General features: G+C 36.3%; 1 protein-coding gene across 1 annotated transcript in view; it reads right to left on the minus strand.

Moving 5' to 3' along the window:
- LOC131051031 (arabinosyltransferase XEG113) overlaps window positions 1–22,472 on the minus strand; it is a 142,858-nt gene that overhangs the window by 23,505 nt on the left and 96,881 nt on the right. The window contains exons 7-10 of the mRNA XM_057985377.2: window positions 19,603–19,697; window positions 19,406–19,459; window positions 19,145–19,258; window positions 1,393–1,491 (exon numbers count right to left, since the gene is read on the minus strand). Coding sequence (XP_057841360.1) covers window positions 1,393–1,491; window positions 19,145–19,258; window positions 19,406–19,459; window positions 19,603–19,697 — 362 coding nt within the window. The remainder of the gene's footprint in view (window positions 1–1,392; window positions 1,492–19,144; window positions 19,259–19,405; window positions 19,460–19,602; window positions 19,698–22,472) is intronic.

A 22,472-nucleotide genomic window follows, 5' to 3' on the forward strand; every position in this document is an offset into this window, starting at 1 on the left:
CTAGGGGACGTCCCCATAAATTCTGCATATTGATAGTGAATTTTGACAATGAATTCTAGAAGCAATTTGACTTTGACCCTCAATTTTACACAAATTTTGCATAAGAACTCTGCTAGTTCTTATATGTTAAGGTTCTATAATGTATATGTGCATGCTTTACCCATGCTTTCATATGAATATTTTAAATTTTTCATGTATATCTTAATTTTCCCTAATTTTATATAGCCGCCCCCTTTGCCATCCCCAAAATTCGCAAAAGTAATCAGCGTCCTAGAAAAGCATACCCCTGTCCCCTGCAGTCCTCGTCCCGGAAACTCAGGGTAACATATGTAAATTGGTAATCACACTCATTCACCATCCCTTATCCTTTGGAGAAAATTGCAATATCAAACAATTCAGTTTGATTGTAAAGGCCAAGGGATTAATATTTCATTCAGCTGGAACCAGCACCCAGCCTTGTCTTTTCTTTTTCACCCATCATAATGTAACCACAAAGAATGTTAACCTATCCCTATCAAATATGAACTTCTGTAATCATTATTATGATCGCTCCACCTTCCTACTTGGACACGCTCTTTCTTATGGTTACATTAGTCAATTATTAGTAAATATTAAATATAGAAATTATTTTAAATAGTTCATTTGGAGGTTTAATGTGCGCTTCAAAGGAAATAGTCATCACGGAAGATGTTTAGAGATTTTGACATCTTAGCTTTGCATATTGGAAAATTTTCAACAAAATATTTGCCAAATTTTCATACATATTCTAAAATTTTAGAATCGCCAAAATGTGCATGTATTAATAATATATCTTTTTATTTTCTCAAAATCACTCTTAATAAATATTTTTTGAAGATGAAATATTAGACAGCAATTCTATTAATATTCTCCAACCATTCTACGCATGTAAACTATTTTCCATTCCTTAAATTTTTTTTCTTAGCCAATATAAGAGTGCAATTGAGGATAAATAATTTAACAAGAGAATAGGGTTTCCTCTGAACCTAAAGCAAACTTATGTTTATAAATCATTTGTTATAATTTCTCTCCAAATATCCTTTCTTGCTCTCTATCTATCTTTCTTTCCTAACACTATATTTCTCCCATGCATCATTGAAATTCATGCTTTATCTCGTTAACAGGCCTATAAAACACCCCTACCAGAACTTTCTAGAAAACAAACTTCAGATGAATTTTCCACAAAAACGATAACATGCAGCTAGAATTGAAGTGGTGATTGCTGTATAGAGTATTATGATGCAAAATTATGAATAAGTGTGTTTCCTAAGTAAGAAAAAGGGCACCATCCATCAATTCAAAATTTTACATTCTTGCCACAATTGAAATCTCCTGTTTATATGGGACAAATCAGAAATGCTAAAAGTAGCAAACCTGCTTTGGAACTCGTGGATTCTCAAGGAATGAATACTCTCGAAAATCAATATTTGGACCAAAATCGTTTTCTGGGAAGCTTGTCAGCATTAAATTTACCTGCAACATTGAATAGTTGAAATTTAGTAATTTATAGCATGAAATTTTTCTTCATCCTTGAGAAGGAATATATTTTAAATGCATATACATCACAAAATTAAAAGAAAAATGAAATTTGACCTTTAAAAGAGTGCATTGAACCAGCTAAATTCAAGCAAATTTAAATTTGTGAAGAAATACAGAAGAATTTGTTACATACCAATGTTCCATAAGGAACCATCCACCACAAAAAATGGTTGTTTCGAGGAGAGGTATGTCCCTGAGACTCAAGGACTGGGACGAAACATCTCCCAACCACCCTACCACTACCACCTATAGGTGGGGACCTCCCTGAACAAGAAAGGCACATCTTAGGTGTGTCCACCTCTACAAGAGGCATTGGAGGGCCTCCATAACATCCCCAAGAAGGCTAGGGGATGCCTAGATGTTCCTTGACTGTCTAGGAATGAGAGGAAATCCCCAAACTAGTCAAAATTTCTGTGTCATGATAACAATTTTGATTTGTGTCAAAGCTTTGAACAAACAAACAATATGATGACAAGTACAAATGGTGACCTTGGAAGAAAGAAGGAATATTTACATGGCATTGGAGGCAACATAGACTATTAAAACAATTGATATTGTTTTTGTTTACTCAGATGCAAGCTCTCTTATACTAGCTTTAGGAAGTTGGGGACCAAATATATCTTAATTCGCACATCGTAGACACCTCAAGCTTAGTAGAGAGTGGAGGAAGCATTGAGGGTGGGATGGTTGTGGATCTTATCAAGTTTTCACAAATGTTTCCGAGTCTCTACGGGCTGTTGTAAGGAATTTCCAAAAAAAGAGAAGGAAATAAATAAAAATATTCAAGAATGACGATATTCCGATCTTTAACTATGCGGTCCTCATCATTTGGAACAGTTAGATTCCCAGCTTTACTGTTAGTTCTTTGAAGGATGAAGATTTGGTCAGAAATGATGAGAACCTAGCGTCAGAGAAAACTATATGTATATACATGTACATATATATACATATATTACATGTATATACATATACATATATATATATGGATATGTATATACATGTATATTGTTAAGGTGATAGCGTTGGTCGGTATCCTTCAGGGCCGACATAGATAACTAAATTGCCTAATTGGCCTATCGGCCTTAGACAATTTAGTTATACTAATCGAATATTAAATTTGTTAAGACGATTTGCTTATATCAATGTAATTATTCCTTAATGTTCCGATTGTGTATAACACATAAATCCCACCAACCTTTAAGAGACATGTTAAAATATAACTGATTCATTGAAAGACGTGATGATTATATTATAACCAATTCCTATTTCAGAGGCGTGTTGATTAAAAGCCGACCCTTGGAGGAGTTGTGTTGATTGAAGGCACACTTGATCGAGTATACATGAAGTTTGTATCCCTCTCTCAATATACATCGAATCATACACACATCTAGCAGATCGAAGTACATTCATCCTACAGCAGTTCGTTGATATTCATCTACAGCAGATAGAAGACTATCTACAGCAGTTTGAGAATCAACTAAGGAAGACCGATACTTTATTGCAGATCATATATTCTTTATAGGAGATCGTATATTCTCTATAGTGAGTTGTTGCCATCCATATATAGCTTCAAGTGTGAAGCAAATTCTTTGTAAAGTCTCTTGACATAATTGAGATAATAAAGACATTTTTCATTGCTGGGTTTTTCACCTTCAAGAGGAAGGTTTTCCCAGGATATACTCTGTGCAATTGTGTGAATTTTTGTCTATCCAATCTGATCATTAAATTTAACATGATATCAAAGCCACGGTAAAGAAAGATCGAGAGCAGATTTCCCTACAACTGCGAAGTTTTCTCTCCTCTTTCACCTTCAAGAAGAAACTTCAAACCCTTGAAAATGGTGAACGGTCTTAAAGTCGAGGATAGGCTTGAAGGTGCATCAAACTTCACCTTATGGAAGTTTAGAGTGCTTATTGCACTTGAAGAAAATGATCTTCTTCAGTTTGTGGAAGAAAAGGATTTAACCGAGCCAAAAGATCAAGAAGAATGCCATAAAAGTGAAGAAGATATTAATTGACTTTGTGAGGGATCACTTAGTGCCTCTCATCTCCAAGATGACAACTGCAAGAGACATGTTCAAGACCTTGGAAGGTCTATATGAGATTAACAACACAAGTAGGGCTCTTGCATTGAGGCAACAACTTCATCAAGTGAAAATGGCAAAAGGAGAATCAGTTATATCATTCTTCATGAAGATTTCAGAACTGAGGAATCAACTAAGCGCTATTGGTGACCAAGTGATTGATAAAGACCTTGTCATGTTGGCATTGAATGGCCTTCCTCATTCATGGGAGCCATTTATTCAGAGTACAAGTGGGAGATCCAAATTGCCTAAGTTTGATCGTCTCCGAGCGGATTGCATTCAAGAAGAATCAAGATTGGCGGCTAGGGGAATTGTCAAAAGTTCTCAAAATGAAGACACTCATGTTCTTGCACCCAATCTACCAAGAAAGGAAGAAATTGGAAGAAGGGCAACTTCAAAAGGAATAGAGATCAGAGATCAGATTCCACACCTGATTCAAAGAAGAAGAAGAAATATCTCTCTCGCATTCAATGCTTTAGGTGTGACAAATTTGGTCGCTATGCAAGGGATTATTTGTCGAGGCCTAACAATCAAGGGGCAAACATTAATGAAGTCTCAACTCATAAGGAAGCTGAAGATAACTCCAATGGATTCCTCTTTATATCAGCATTATCAAGCAATGTTCCTACGGATAGTGATACCTGGCTAATTGATAGTGGTGCCTCTAGACACATCACCGGCTATTGGGAGCATCTTTCAGATTTGGTGGAGGAGTCTAAACTCCAAGTGATCATTGGAGATGATGCACGCTATTCAGTAAGAGGGTTTGGTGCTACATCACTCAACCTAGAATCTAGATTCTCTCTTCATCTAAGTGATGTTTTATTTGTGCCGGGAATCAAGAGAGATCTTGTGTCTATTTCAGCCTTGGAGGATAAGGGCTATCAAATTGCATTTTCAGAAGGGAGAGCTCTTGCATGGCCAAAGAACTCTAGCATCAAGACTACTCGTGTGATCAGGAATCGTCATGAGAGTTTGTATAAGCTCTCCACTCATCCAATTCAAGCTCTTCTTTCATGACTCTTCCAATTCCAGCGAACTATGGCATAGAAGACTTGGACATCTTCATTTCAAAGCTCTTCCATCATTGGAGAAGATGGTGAAAGGTATTTCTAAACTTAGTCATGTTTATGATAATACATGTAAAGGTTGTGCTATGGGTAAAAACACTAAGAGTCCATTTCATAGTAGTGAAAGTAGGTCTAAAGGAATTCTAGATCTTGTGCATTCAAATTTATGTGGTCCAATGTCAATTCCATCCTTAAGCGGATTTTTGTATTATGTAATTTTCATAGATGACTACTCTAGGAAGACTTGGATTTATTTCTTAAGGTCTAAAGAGTCTGATGAAGTCCTAGGTAGATTTAAAAAGTTTAAGGCTCAAGTAGGAACTTTATTTGGAAAGAGAATTAAAGTTTTAAGGTCTGATAATGGAGGTGAGTACACCTCTGGTAGCTTTCATGATTTCTGTATTGAGGCAAGGATCAAGAAGGAGTTATGCGTCCCTTACAACCCTCAGCAAAATGGGGTTGCAAAAATAAAGAACAGATCAATTGTTGAATCTGCAAAAGCTATGATTCATGTAATGTCCCCTACTTGGTTCAAGACAGTTTTAACCGTAATTAATTGATTAAGAGACAAAACTATCTTAACGTGAATCGAACCTAGGATGTTCTACCTTTTCTTTAGTCCATCAAGTACTAGCTATCTCACCATACTAAATAATTAATCCTATTTTTTATTTATAAATCATTTAAGCATTTATTTTAATTAATAAATACTTATTATTATCAATCAATTAATAAATACTTTGTTTTGGTGATTTAATAATTATTTATTAATTTACTAATTAATAATTACTTTTTATTATATTAATATTAACTATAATTATTACATTAATATTTATTATTATCAATATCTACATTTAGGATCCTTATATTATTCCTTATACTGAATTGAATATATATAAATAAGAAATGAGTTAAATTATATAATTAATTATTTATGTATCTACTAATTACTTATTATATAAGTTATTAATATACTGTTGCTTAAATCAAGAATCATCACCATATTCAGTGGTTGTAAAGGCAGACAGATCTGATGCACGTCAGATCTGGTCTGCCACTGTATGTGTAACTAAGTTTGGCTGTCATCATATTGCAGTCTATACTGATATTACTACTTTATTATTATTATCATTATTATTATATTCTGCAGAAGAACATTATCGAACTTCATATATATATAAGCATACATATTAAACAAATTCCCATGCGCACCAGCAAGAATAAAGATGTTAATTAATAACAGTTCCGATCTGATTTGGACGATCCTTATGTTCAAACGATCTAACCCATAGTTGATTTCCTCCACGTAGGTCTGCATAGTATATCCCTCTAATCCCTTTTTGGACCGATTTCAGTCCTCATTAAATATCGCATGGTTTCACCTTTTGGGAATAGACACATCTTCTGTCAAGGATTAACTAATCTTAAGATCACAACCTCCAATTACTTATACAACTTTATATCGCTGCATTGCATATAATAATTATAATCACTGGTCACTAGTTTGTTTAATTCACTTATAATTAATTTATTGGACTTCCATTAGGCACCGATAATCTGTTCTTCCTCCATGTTCAATATCCTTTGATGATTGATCTTAATAATCCTTCCTCCCACGATAACGATTGATGGCTGCTGCTTCCTATCCTCTTACAAACCGTGGCTATATATATTCGTCCAAGATGAACTATCACTGCAGAAGTAGTATTGATGAATTGAAATATCAATAAGGATGTTTTGCCTTGCTAAGGCTATGCATATATGAAGTGAATATTATGGATCGTTGTCATGTATGTATTGTTCTTTGATCAAATGTTCCATCATCATTAGTTAATAAATCGTTGGCCCCCACAATAGTCTCCGATATATTGGATATGTTCATCGCTAATATCATTGTATTTGATCAACAATACCAACTACAATCTGTTCTATAAATATTATAATTTCCGATATCAAAGTACTGCGGTGTTTCTCTGATAACTATTATGACGGCATGAATGTATTTTATGTTCTGATTATTGGTTATTCATTTATTTCATCATCCGAACACGTATATCAATTTTCGCTCTCTCCCAATACTAATTCTTTGCATGGTGGGAAACATGGCATCGGTAGGCTCTATTGATTGTCAACGTACTTTGTAATTAGTTTCGTTATTATTGCCGATATGATTACGATGAGAATTATCCGTTGCTTCTAGCAATTGTTCCTAGTTGGTGTTGACAATCGATATCTATCCATCTAGTATAATCCTAAATCGATCCGTATTCATTGGAGATTACTTGGCATTCTTCTCTGATTTATATGTGTCACGTATGTGATGGGTTTGGAGTCTCTTTAGAGATATCTCCATTCCAATTGATTCGATGTCACTACTGTCTAAAATTCTTGCGGTCACTCCACTCACAATGAAGAATCTTGTTTCTGGATGGGGTTGACAACACCTAGGCTTCTTATTGCTGACAGTCGATTGTCTCAGAAGCTTGACTAATCGCTCGATTAGTTTCTCCTTAAATTGAGCTTGTTAGAATGCCATAGCCTATCGTCTTATTCATCCTGGCATAATTGTTGTTCCTTATCAACCCACAATTCTTTGGAGACTTCCTTACTATATACAGCTTATCTCTTGTTGTTTGACATACGGGTCACTAGTCTCGTGGAGGTATTCTACCACCGTTAAGCTCGAGTCCCTTTGTTGACATGCTCATGTAGTCCTCATAATAACTCTGCAACACATAGACTTATGGATGCTTGGAATTATCATCCACTATCCTTTATTTATATTATTTTTATATTAATGAATGATTAATATTACTGTTAACATCAATAATTAATTATATAATAAATGATAATTTATTATTATGATGAACAATCACATAATATATTATAAATTACATCACCAGATGTGGGGTTATGACAGCCCTCTCACTTTAGAGGAAAATCATGAAGTCTCATAAATGAGACGATTTTCTAATATTATTAGATGTTAATTAATAAATGTTTTAATTATCGTATTTATTTAATCACAATAATCCGATGTCCAAGGAGGGGTTATGACAATTCATGATCAAGACCTTCAGACTTTTCTATGCGCAGAAGCTTCTAGAACAACAATGCATGTTCAGAACAAATGTCCTCACCGAATATTGCAGAATATGACTCCAGAAGAAGCCTTTTCAAGGATTAAGCCTGATGTAAGCCACTTGAGGATCTTTGGCTGTCCAGTGTATGTTCACATACCCAAAGACAAGAACCAAGTTGGAACCCTCTGGCAAGAGAGGAATATTTGTGGGCTACAGATGAAACCTCTAAAGCCTACCGAATTTACATTCCTGGTCAGAAGCAAATAGAAGTGAGCAGAGATGTCACATTTGAGGAAGATGTTGCATTCAAAAAATCTAAGGGGTCTTGCATGGAGATAGATGATGAAAATCATGAGACTCCTCAAGACATGGACATTGATCATACTCCTAAGATTCAGAGGGAGTCCACTGAACCTGTAGCAGATGATGATCCAATTGAACCTTTGGATCCTACTGATGGGCCTAGAGATATTATTGTGAACTGAAAGAGACCTCTTTGGGCGAGAAACACTATGCAGGAGGCAGAACTGTTTGCAGCTCCTAGAGGCACATTCAAAGAAAATAAAAGACCATAGAGATTCTCTAGCTATGTTGCATTGATGTGTAATCTTATTGAGACTGAACCTTCCAGTGTTGAGGAAGCCTCAAAACAACAAGTATGGAAAGATGCAATGGATGAAGAGTATCAATCCATTATTAAGAATGATGTTTGGGATATTGTTCCTAGACCTAAGGAGAAGTCACTTGTATCTTCCAAGTGGTTGTACAAGATTAAGCATGCAGTTGATGGAAGCATTGAGAAATACAAGGCTAGATTTGTGGCTCATGGTTTCTCTCAGAAAGAGGGAATAGAATATGAAGAAATGTTTGCTCCTGTTGCTTGCTATACTTCGATCAAGACCATCATTGCCATTGCAGCAACTGAGGGGTGGAAGCTACATCAAATGGATGTAAAGACAACTTTTCTCAATGGTGTGATTGAGGAAGAAGTCTACATTGAGCAACCTGAGGGTTTCATTATTCATGGGAAAGAGTCTCATGTATGCAAATTGAAGAAAGCTTTATATGGCCTTAAGCAGGCTCCTCGTGCATGGTATGAAAGAATTGACAGATACTTAGTGGGATTGGGTTTCTGCAAGAATGATGCTGATCCGAATCTTTACTTCAAAGTATTCAATGGTGAAATGTTGATCTTGGTACTATATGTTGATCACCTATTTATTAGCGAGGAAGATCATCTCATCCTTAGATGCAAGGAGTTGACTTCAGAATTTGAGATGAAGGGCCTAGGACTCATGCATTTCTTTCTAGGTTTAGAAGTATGGCAGAGGCCTAATGAGATTATCCTCAGTCAAGGAAAATACACCATTGACATCTTGAAGAGATTTGGAATGCTAGATTGCAAGTCTATGTCTACACTGATGGAAACTAACTTGAAGAAATTGAGGGAAGCTGCAGCTAGTTCAGATCTTGTGGATCCCACTATGTACAGGCGATTGATTGGATCCTTGATGTATCTAGTTAACACTAGACCGGATATTTGCTATGCAGTGAGTGCACTTAGTCAATTCATGTGTGAACTGAGACAGATACATCTAGTTGCAGCCAAGCATACCTTGAGATACTTGCATGGCACAGCTGGATATGGCTTGAAATGTTCTTCCAGTATGGACTTGAATTTAGAAGGCTATTCTGATTCTGATTGGGCAAGGAGTGTTACTGATTGGAAGAGCACCTCTAGTTGTTGCTTCAATTTGGGATTTGCTATGATTTCCTGGTGTAGCAGGAAGCAGTCTTCAATGGCACTGAGCACCACAGAGGCAGAATACATTGCAGCATGTGTGGCAAATTCGCAAAGCAGTGTGGCTTCGGAAGCTCCTTGCAAGAAAGTTTGGACAATCGTTGGAGCCTACTACCATTCATTGTGATAACCAAAGTTGTGTGAAGCTTTTGGTCAATTCAATGTTCCATGACAGAACAAAGCATGTTGAGATCCAGTACCACTACATCAGAGATATGGTACAAAGGAATGTTGTTCAGTCGAGATACATTTGTACTAAGGAGCAAACGACAACATTCTCACCAAGCCTCTTGACAAAGTGAAGTTTATGCATTTTCGAGACAAGCTTGGAGTTGTGGAGAATTAAGGCCTTGCTAAGAAGGAGTCTCAACAATCAATGATTTCTTGAGATGTATTATAATGTATTCTTCTCTATGAGAGAAGTTTGAGTTGCAAGCCCTGGTTAATGCATTCTTCTCTATGAGAGAAGTTTGAGGTGCAAGCCCTTGTTAATGCATTAGTTCTCTGTGAGAGAAGTTTGAGGTGAAAGCCCTTGTTCCACACTCTACGAGTAGGTATGGTGGATCCACCCTTTGGGAGTAGCCATGGTGGATGTCATGTGAAAAACTCCATGACTTAGCACTTGTGCTTATTCACCCTCTAAGGGTAGCCATGGTGAACGTCATCACGTTGAGTGACTCTATGATGAGCACTTGTGTTCATTTGTATTTCCATACATGGGAGTAGCCATGATGGACCCACCCTTTGAGAGTAGCCAAGGTGGATGTCACTATGTGACTCAAATATCGAGAAGGATTCCTCTCTAGCTAAGAGGGAGTGTTAATGTGATAGCATTGGTCGGTATCCTTAAGGGCCGACATAGATAACCAAATTGCCTAATTGGCCTATCGGCCTTAGAGTTTAGACAATTTAGTTATACCGATTGAATATTAAATTTGTTAAGACGATTTGCTTATATCAATGTAATTATTCCTTAATGTGCCGATTGTGTATAACACATAAATCCTGCCAACCTTTAAGAGAGGTGTTAAAATATAACCGATTCATTGAAAAACGTGATAATTATATTATAACTAATTCCAATTCAAAAGGCGTGTTGATTAAAAGCCAACCCTTGGAGGAGTTGTGTTGGTTGAAGGCACACTTGATCGGGTATATATGAAGTTTGTATCCCTCTCTACATCGAATCATACACACATCTAGCAGATCCAAGTACATTCATCCTACAGCAGTTTATTGATATTCATCTACAGCAGATAGAAAACTATCTACAGCAGTTTGAGAGTCAACTAAGGAAGACCGATTCTTTATTGCAGATTGTATATTCTCTATAGGAGATCGTATATTCTCTATAGTGAATTGTTGCCATCCATATATAGCTTCAAGTGTGAAGCAAATTCTTTGTAAAGTCTCTTGACATAATTGAGATAATAAAGACATTTCATTGCTGGGTTTTTCACCTTCAAGAGGAAGGTTTTCCTAGGGTATACTTTGTGCAATTGTGTGAATTTTTGTCTATCTAATCTGATCATTAAATTTAAAATATATGTATATGTATATGTATATGTATATGTATATATATATATATATATATATATATATATATATATATATATGTATATGTATGTACACACAAACACAAACACACATAGTCCCTAAGGGTCAGCTCACTTGGTTCGGCTGCCTTCTTTAAGTGCGCAATATGTCAGCTTACCTGAATTCAAGCCTTGATTTAACTTACAAAGCTGGAGTGGCCCTACCTTCTAGATACTTCTAAGTGAGTGCCAAGTCACTGGTCTCTTAATAACCCAATTACTAAAATAATATATAAATAGTTATTAAACTACTTAATAAAAAAATTTATATTATATATAGAGAGGGAGAGAGAGGTGCATAACTAAAACTATATATATTATATTTGTGCTACCAGCTGCTATCCAAATGTCGGTCCATATTCACCATTCCAAAACTACATAGAGTATAGGTATATACAATTACTATGTAAACAATTACATATATAATATTTTAAAATTATATAAGCAATTATTAGAATATAGAAACTTAAAAAAAAGCAATAAAATAATAGGAATATTTTTGACTCAAGGGTCACATATGAGTGGACGTCTTTTTTCAAAAAAATTGTTTGCAAATGTATTAGCTCCTTCATCTTACCTGTTGTAGATGTTATTAGATATCTTGATATAGACTCTCCTAGTCTTGGAGAGATATATGAGACATTGGACAGCATGCTTGGAAAAATGAAGCAAGCAATTTGTGATAGGGATCCTGGTTTGGGATATATGAGCAACATATTAAGCCCTTTGTGATGCGGTGGTGGAACACTATGAACTTCCTACTTCATATGGCAGCCTTTGCTCTAAATTCCAAATGTTATGCATCAAAGGCTGATAGGTTGCCTAATTATAATGATGAAGAGGTGAAAGAAAGGTTAATGAAAGCCCTTCAAAATATGTAATCAATTGAGTTGAGTTGACTTCACTCACAATGGCTTGCCTTTACTAATCTTCGTGGTCCAACATTGGACAAACCATAGGCAAATATAGATAAAGCTACATTAGCTCAAACTGATCCAATTAGATGGTCAACATGGCATGACAAACACCAAAGTTGAGGATGCTTTCTATTTGCCTCCTTTCTTAGGTTGCTAGTTCCTTTGTTGTAGAGAGAAATCAGTCCACATACAACTTCATTAACTCTATCATGAGGAATAGGCTCACCTCTAGATGAGCAGAAAAGTTGGTGGTTGTGCAAAGTGCTTTGCAACTCCAAAATCGTCAGACTCCAAAGTATTGACAGACTCTAGCTTCATGGTGGGATATTGATGCAAAGGATGCCACCCAAATTGATGAGATGGAGACACAAGAGGGATTGGTTGGAATTCCATTAGATGATGCAGCCCTTCATAGTGGCAGTGACAAAGAGATTTTGATGCATCATACTTTTTATCTCTATGTTTTTGTGACTGTCATTTTGACATTTGTAGTTCAAACTTGGAGCCTTTGGGCATTTTGTTTTGCTATTTTTTAATTTTATATCATATGCACATTGACAATGAATTCTGGAAGCAATTATATATTAATTTGTTCAACTCTCATGTGAGCTCTATTGTTGTGGATATGTCAATATGATGAATGCTTTATCATTGTTATCAATATTATCATATGAATATTTAAAATTTCCATATAATTTTAAATTTTTTTGTATCTTTTATTTATTTGTCCCAATTATTTCCCGTATCTTTTATTTATATATCTGTCCCCTTTGTTGTCCCTTGTCATTCCCAAAAATGGCCTCAAAAAAATCCTTCCCTAAAATGCATCCCCATGTCCTCCCATCTTGGAAACTTGGTGGAGCATGGAATATACATGATAGTGAACTTACATGAAACTGTTGATGATTATTGTAGCAGCGGGAGATCCTTTGTGTATGAGGCCAACTCAAGTGTGAGACACCTCCATTTAAATAACAATTGATAGTCGACTTGATGAGAGGTCATCCCATTTCATGTTTGTAAAGTCGTCTCTCTTGAGTCCGACTATTCTTGAAAAGGTACCACAATTTGCATATATATATGCAATCTTCATTTATATATTGTCTTATATGTTGCACTTCCTGATTACTTACATTTTTTGATCCTAAATTAATATGTTATCAGAGCCTGGTTTAGGGAAATCGGATCAGATTTGTCTAAATTTGTGAAGTCTTCATTCGAAGACAAATTTATAGAGGCTTATGGTTGATCCCAAAATAAAGATAGATAAATTGCCAGTCTGTTGTTTGAGGGAAAAGGATAATATTATCTCCAACAATTGATATTGTCAACATGCCCTATTGATATAATTCATCCCATATATTGAAGACCTCTTTTCTTAATGGTTTTTGGCTTAAGCCCTAGCAAGAACAAAATGAGCAGCCATTTCAGGCGATTATTTCAAAATCAAATTCAAGCATCTCCCTGCAATGCAGAAACGCCTTGCTATCCTCAATCATCTGCTTGACAAAAAAGTTCCTCCTTGCTAACCACAATGCCAAGTTCATCAATAGAATAGGGTTTATCAATGTAGCAGGTGGCAATTCCAGGTCAGCAGTCGACCTAAGTGGTGCAGGAGCACCTACCTATGAAGACATGAACCAAGAACAAGATGATTTTCTATTAGCCTAGAAGGAGTGTAATAAGACCCCATGGGTCCTTTTCGTAATTCAATGTCCTAGGAGTGTGACAAGTTTGTCCATGTTTGGATCAAATTGTCATCTAGGGTCTGGTAGAGCAAATTGAGTCAATAAGGGTCACAATGGTCTAAATTGAGGGATCAAGTTACCACAAGTCTATTTGAGTCATTTTTTATGTTTTAGAATCAAATGTAATCATTTTGGGGGACTATGATAGTCTAGAGTCTAAGTTGGTTGAATTAAGCAAAAGTTGTCATATTGTCAATTTGTTGTCATGACACTTTTGCACTTTTTGTAAGTCGTGATTCTCCAACGGTCACTCAGTTTGAAAAACAGTTGGAGGAGGTTGAGATCATTTGGGAGATACCTTTAAAAGGCCCCAAACACCGAAGGATGTATCTTGGTTGATTTGGAAAGAAGTTGAAGCATCAAGAACTGTTGGAAACTCGGAAAAACCGTCTAATTTCTGTTGATTGCATATTGAAGGTGGATTAGCAAGAATGCTCATGGCATAGTTCCTATAACTAGATCGTTTTACCCTTGTTTTGCTTTCAGTGTGAAGTCTTGAAGTGATCACTGCCCCATTCTACAAGCAAATCTCTACCGGGTAGCCTAAAACCCTTAAACCCCTAGGGTTTGACTGCAATAATGGGTTTTGGCCTATCAGTCCTTAACTGAACACTCTATCGTTATAGGAGATGATGTCAGTTCCAAAAGCCCTTAAAGAGGATACAACAAGGAGAGAGGATGGAGAACTAACCCTAGGTCTGGCATCTCTATGTGATAGACCGGTTTGATGAATGCAGTGCATGAGAATTGAGTGGTAGAGCACTGGAAAAGGGTTTGAATGTGGTAGAAGAGTACTTTGGAGATTTACATAACATTTCATGGTCAATGATGGTCACCCATTAGGAGAACCAAACCATTTTGTGAAAGGCGTTCAATCAAATAGGTCTAAAAGCCCTATTAGGTCTGTTAGTGCAGCATTGGTTGGAATATCTGCAAGTTGGACCAGTACCGGAAACCGAGATATTGTTGAGAACTCCCAAAAGGGTATCTGAAAATATAATTTGTTTGTCTAGATCCTCAGGGTGTCAAAAGTTATAACCCGATTCCTTCAAATAGAGGCTTAATAGCAACCGATTCAGCTTGTGGGTGTGTGAGTCAAAATTGATGTTCCGGTGGACCTAAACCATGAAATCTTGTTTCATTTGTGTTAAGGTGTTGAGAGAACACCCCTCTAAGGTTCGTTGTATTGAATTGGTCAAGTGGGCCATTCAAACCCTAAAGCCTAGCAGTAGCCCACTCATGTAAGCAAAGGTGTGGGTAGCCACACAAGAACTTGAGAAGTGTTAGTTGTTTGTAAGTGAACATAGTAGAGCCTTCGGGTCTTCCAAGGTGTTGTTTGGTGCCATTGAACCATTGCTTGAATTGGTGTTGTGTAAGGATCTTTGGAATTAGAGATTACCGGTTGAGTTTGTGAGCCTTGGAGGTTGGTTGGTTCAAGGTTACCTCCTTCCGGTCTGTTGCCTCCTCATCACTAAGCAAGGCAGGCCTTGTCGACGTCAAAATGGGGAATCAATTGCCAAACTCCAAAATTCTGGAGAGATTATTTGTGGATATCGTGGCGGGGAATCATGTGGCAAAATGTCGTGCAACAATGCAATTGCATGACATGGTGGGGTTTGCGGATTCCGTGCCTGGCGAGGCGCAGATTATATCTCCCTACAAATTTAGGTAGCATAGGACTTGGATCGATTTGTATAAGTATTGGCGGAGGAATAGGAAGGTCCAGGGCGTTGTTCTTGGGAAAGTGAACAAAGGTTACGCCGTGGCCATTTCGGGCTTTGTGGCATTTCTTCCACAGAATAAGAGGATTATTGATAAGTTCATCATTGATGAGCTTAACTCCAAATCAATGAATTTTGTGATGGAATAGATTGCTACAAGAAAAGCCAAAGATTATATTATCGGGAGTGGGACTTATTTGTTGAAGCGCATCAACTATAGTAGGGAATAATAATTCTATCGATATATGGAGGCCTGAAATAAATATTTGTGATCTACTAATATTCGATGTATGGGGTTTATCTCTACAACTCTGTTTAAATTGGTGCACGATATTCTGATGTCATTTCCAGATTCATGAATCTTGGTGCACCATCTATTGAAAGACAGATCGTATTCCTTGAGGCAGCTCCCTATTGTGAAGAAACACAGATTCAAATATTATTTAGAAGTTTTCATGCATAAAGTACACCGCAGTCCAGGACATTGGCTTGGTTGAAGAGTTCCTTAAGAGTACGAAGATTGAATTGAAATGAAGCCACGACTTACAACATTGGGTGTTGAGGCATAGCAAATCGTTTGTAATCCCAAGCCACTGGTGTGCTCCATCCCCGTACATTAAGGAAATTTGCAGATGAAGATGAAGTGAAAAGAGCATCACAATAGGCCCTTGCAGCACTTCTTGATTTTAAAGGGGCGGTAATGGGAGTGTTGTAGAGATGGACTAATATTAGCTACGCTCATCCCTATTCTTTGTGAAATTGTGTTTGATCTGAAGATATGAGGTTGGTTGCATGGGATGGCAACACTGAAGGTGGCGAAGATGAGACATAGCTATAGGTCTAGCTCATTGGTGTATCAACAAAAAGAGAAATATATTTTTTCATGAATTTAAATAATCATGTAGTCAATAATAATTCATGCAATAACATTGGGAATAGTGAATCATGAATTCTTCTAGCATTGATCTGTATATTTCTCTTCAAGGTAATTTGATTCTTTGAACTATTGATCTCTCTCTAAAATGCTGCCAGAACGGTTCGAGGAGCAAAAGGATGATGAGAGATTGCTTAATGAATTCAAACAAGAGGAAATAACATTCAGAGGGAGTCTACCAAACCAACAGAGGCAACCTTGGACAAGGAGGTCAGGAGGTTGATACAAGAACTTGGAGCTTCAAAGGGAGCCACATCATCATGAAGATTTATTAATGTATATTTCTCTGAGATGGACAAGTATGAGGTGAAAGCCCTTGTTAATGCATTTTTCTCTAAGACAAAGAAATTTGAGGTGAAAGCCCTTGTCTTTCCACCCTCTGGGAGTAGCCATGGTGGATGTCATGTTGAGAGACTCCACGACAACATCACGTTGAGAGACTCCATGATGAATCCTTTGTACTTGTGTTTTTTTCCACACATGGGAGTAGCCATGGTGGACGTCATGTTGAGAGACTCCATGACAATATCACGTTGACTAACTCCGTGATGGGCACTCGTGCACATATTTCTTTCCACACATGGGAGTAGCCATGGTGGATGTCATGTTGATTGACTCCATGACGATATCACGTTGAGTGAGTTTGTGATGAACTTTCTTCCACAAATGGGTGTAACCATTGTGAGTGTCATGTTGAGAGACTCCATGACATGGATATCTGAAAAGGTATCTCCCTAGCTAAGAGGGAGTGTTGATGATTATTGTAGCAGTGGGAGATCCTTTGTGTATGAGGCTGACTATTCCTGAAAAGGCACCAGGATTTGCATATATATATGCAATCTTCATTCATTTGACAGGTGAACAAGTTAAAGAAGAACTAGTGCTTGAGGGAGGAGTTCGGTATCTTCAGCATATTGTCATATTGCTTCAGATCAATACCTATATTATTTCAGTTGTAAATTTTGTGCCTAGTGAGGTGCCTTCTCTCATCATTATATTCAACCTTGTGTTGGGTCTGATTTGTAAAGCAGATTTCTGCTCTTATTCATACTATATATAAGAGATACATTTTGCTGGGTTTTTCTCCCTCAAGAAGGAGGGTTTTCCCAGGGTAAACTTCATGTTCATTGTCTTATATATTGCACTTCCTGATTACTTACATTTTCTGATCCTAAATTAACAGAAACTAATCCAATCTGGACCATACAAAGTATTGCAAAACACAATTCTGCCACCTTCATATGTGGTGGATTAACAGCTTAAAAGTAAAAAAGAATTACAATCATTACAAATTAAAAACAAGAGGGCCCACCAAGTATGACAAGAACCTCTAAATGATGTTAGCATATAGAAAGAGAAACATGCTAGCATGACAACCTAGGAACATGGATATTGAAGCTCTCTTCAAAATAGGAAAGGTTTTGGTACATGGAATTTTATCAATTGGTGCTATTGAAAAGACACAAAGTGCAATGAACCTTTAACAGTTTGTAAAAATGTGAGTTTAAATGGTACTTGGAACATTTGAAAGTGCATTGAGTATTGCAATTAAATTTTTGAAGTATTTTAGAAAAAGGTCTCTTCAGTGGTTAGAAGCTTTTCCTCGAGGTCACCTAAGGTCTCAAGTGATCAGAGGTGGATGTTATGTCATTCTTTTATAATGCCTATAGGCATGCGCAATATCTATTTTGAATCGATTCCGGTAGACTAAACTTTAGCCTTACAAAACTGAACCAGACAAAAAGGAAGGGAGTTAAATAAGAATGCTATTTTCTGGAGAAAATATTAAGTTACAGAATGTCATACTATAAATTTATAGAACTAAATGGCAGGAACGCAGTGTGCAAGTCCAAGGCAAAACCACACAACCAGAAGCTTTGAGGTTTAGTTGCAAAGACTGATGTCAAGCCAATAAAAATAATGCTGAAGAACAACATGATATACGAGCAGGACTCTTCATGCCTCTGAAAAAATGGCACGTCTAAATGCCTATTGCCCCATCAAGTTAATTTTGAGTCCAAGAGAAAGATTTGTCTGACATCAAAGAATGCAAAATAGCTTCTAACTCATTTTCATTTGCTCAGTTCACTCTGGCAGGTTCAATGCATGAGTAGACTGGTTTAGAAAAAGAAATCACATTTATCGGCATTATTAACAAATTTATGAGCAAATTTCAACAGTAAACAAGGGTTAACAACTAGGGATCCCCACTATTTAGGCTTCTTAAAAGCTGTTTAGAAGTGTCTTGGATCTAATAAACCATTTTTAAAAAGGCTACCCACTATTGGCTAAGGCATAACAAAGCTTGAAAGGACAATTCAGGTCCTTGTATAGGCTTGTTTCACCTAGACTGGCCTATTCAAGCATTCTAATGATCTTTTGATCTTTTTGGGATACAATTAGCTCCTTGCATGAATTTTAAATTATAATCCTTTGGCTAGTAAACTGATCAATCTTGTAGGACATTAATCAAGATGAGGTTCATGTTAGGAATGTTGGGGAAGAATACTTTGATCAAAAATATATTCCTAGATTATTTTCCCACAAACAAGATATATTAAAAAAAAAAATCAGATTAGAATATGTAGTGTGAAGATCATTCACAAAGATAAACCTGTTTTATTAAAAATAATACCTCGAATACATGATCCATAGGACATAAAAAAGGTTGTCGTGTTAGAGTTCCTGGCAATATCCCTGGATGTCCATACCACATTCTGTCAAACCTGCACCATAGGGGAGGCATAACCTGCACGGAAGAGAGCATGTCAGAAGAGTGGAAGCAATTATACAAATTATGAAAATAAATTAGTCAGTCTTTAACAAAAATAAATGATAGACTAGTAAAATGTAAAACACAGTTCAAAATCCTGTAATCAGGAAACCAAACACATACCAGTGTTCTGTTCAGTATATATGCAAGAGCAAGTGCACTCCGTATTTGTTTTAACTGCGACAAGACAATAATAAAAATGGATAGAGATTATATGAACAAATGTCTTGATGATATTGATATAAAAAGATGGAAAATTAAACTCTGGGAAAAACTGATATATTTTAAGATTCAATGACTATCAAAAAAGTATTCCATACTTGATAGTTAACCAGAGCAAAATGTGATTCAACTGAATGTTCTCCTCCGGCCAGTAACTCCTCAGGAATAGAGGAATTGAATGACAAGAAACCACCTGGAAATAAAAGCTAGATTAAAAGTTTCAAGAACAACTGACAATAGAAGAAATCAAGAGTTTAAAATGTGCATCTACTTTGTACTCAAGATATCACTCTTAAACAATGCTGTTGTACAAATCAATCTCTCATAGAACACCACCCTCTAGATACATGTAAAATTTATATTCCTACGATATTTCCAAGTATGAAATGCTTGTCTCTATTGCACGGATTTGTTCACATAAAATTACTAGTTAAGTAGTGCATTACAAATACAACTGGACGGAAGCAAGCACATCCAGTGTCTCGTGTCAACCTAGAAATAGGTGCAACCTAGTTGACACTGGAAAATTCAACAGACCAAAAAAAAAAATTCTAGAGTTTATCATAGCATGCAATGCTCCATATCAATGTCTTTACTTTGAGTATGAATTTGTTACATAATCAGAAACATATTTATATTGAATATTAGAAAAAATATAAAATCAAAAACAGGTTAAGCTCTACTTCAGATGAATATACACACTTTTATGATAGTGAATATGCAACTGAGGTATTAGCAAACTAAGATCAAAGAAACCCTGTGACATACACACAGACATCTTTCTCGATTGACCATGACTTTTACAGACTGAGCTGAGGGGTTATATCATATATGTCAGAACTCATTCTGGAGGAAAAATGCTGAACCTATCTGGTATTCTTATTAGTCAAAAAATAGGGCAGAAATTATCTTGAGCAACAATACATCAAAAACAGATCTGTCAGGGATTAGCACTGTCATGCGCCTGACAGTAAACCTCCAACTAGGGCTGTAGAATCCTTCCCTTGAACTTTATGGATTCAATATTAAGGACATTGCATTTCCAGCTGTTGATTCAATGATGGAATAACACCAATAACTGAATCTTATTTCAAATCAGATCTACTAAAACAGGTAATATACTTAACATAATATGCATAAATGAATTATAAACTCTTGCAAAATGAACAGTCAACACAACAACTCACAATAACTGATTACTTCCCTTATTACATGTAATGTCCCCATTTTTTCAGGGTTCTCTCGTAATGCAGTTGGTGTTGCCTTTGGGGGATTTTTTGATGCACCGGTGAGTTCAGATGGATTAATGGAGATGAACAACACCTTCTGGAGTGATTTCAGACAACCTGTGAGACTTTCTATTTTTAGCAATGGCCATTTTTAGCACTTACTATTTATAGTAAATTTTAGTGCATCCCAGATTGGGCCATTTTGGTGTTTGGACACACTTCCTATTTTTAGCAGTTGCTATTTTTAGTAGGTGTCTATTTTTAGCAATGAGTCGGCCTCTATTTTACTAGCAGTGAAATATGTCATTCTTGGACATTGGGTGAAGTTTAATTGTGTTAAAAGAAATATATTTTGATTTTTAATTACTCAAGTCTATTATAGTCACTTTACAACTTAAGTAAATTGTAACCCTTGGCCTACTTGCACAATGTTATTTTAAAAAGGGGCCCTTTTATGTCCTTATGTAAGGCTTATTTATGGAGAAATGTTTTATCCCACATGTATTGGTAAAGAGAGTGGAGCCTCTTGAGAATGTTATAAAAGCAACTTAGTGGAGTTCATTTCTCATGCTTGGTTTTTTTAATTTTTCTCTTGGAGAATTTTGGGAGCTTCTAGCTTTCAGTTCTAAAAACTTGAGGACGGAAACCCTTAGGATTTGAGAGATTGGACGAAAACCCTTTTCTCTCTTGAGGTGGATTTACTCAGAATTCACATCGGAGCTTCAAGAATAATTTTCTGCAATAACCAGCATTTGCTACAGTGTTGCTGCAGTACGGCTACGGGAATCGCTACTATGCCTTGCTACAGTATTCGCTACAATATTTGCCTCCATTGTTAGCTTATTGTAGGTTTTTTTGGTGTTTTATGGGCTGCAACAAACTAGGGTTTCAGAAAGAAATTGTCATATCAGCCAGGGTTTCTAGTATCTTGCAGATTGAGGACAGATTGATTAAGATTTGAAGGCTTAATTGGCATATTCTCACCAGCAAATGCATTGCTATGATTTTGGGGGTTAAGCATCTTGCTCTGGAGGGTAACTTGGTGATGGGTATCATTCATTTGTGTGCAGATTTCTAATTCAGAGCTCTATAGATTCATTGCAGGCTATAGTTGGAGGGTTTGACAACGTATCGTGGCAATGTATTGACACATCTCTCATCTAGGGTTCCAATGCTCCATTCCTAGACCTAGCCGCCATCATCTGGAAGTGTTTTGGGTTTGTTTTGGCAAGCATGTTATAACCAAATTGTATATCAGGATCTGCAGTACGGAAATCAGAGTTTGGAGCAGCATTTACACCTTTCAAATATCATTAGACATCAGTATCAAAAGGGTAGCAATCACTAGGAATTATGGCAACCCTTTGGAGGAAATTTATTGAACATTGAAGGCTCATCAACATTCATTCTCAGACCTGGGTTGTAATCAGAAATAAATGCTGGAAATCAACCTTCCTCCAAGTGCATGATTGATATGACATCAACCTTGTTTATCAGGTATGTTGATATGATGTAATGTTACTCAAATTTGCAGTTTGAAATGGTTTGTTCATGATTTCATGTTAATAACAGCAATCTGATTTATATTTTAAGTCATACATATATTTTGTTTCCTTGCAATCATGTTTCTATATTGTCATTATATCATTGCAAAAACATGCAAGCATTGAAACCACAAAAACCCTTTCAAATGAACAAGAAGTCAAATCAGAAAATTAAGATCAGAACTCATAAATTGA

The sequence above is a fragment of the Cryptomeria japonica genome, chromosome 2 (genome assembly GCF_030272615.1).
Source record: "Cryptomeria japonica chromosome 2, Sugi_1.0, whole genome shotgun sequence".
NCBI classification, from domain to species: domain Eukaryota; kingdom Viridiplantae; phylum Streptophyta; class Pinopsida; order Cupressales; family Cupressaceae; genus Cryptomeria; species Cryptomeria japonica.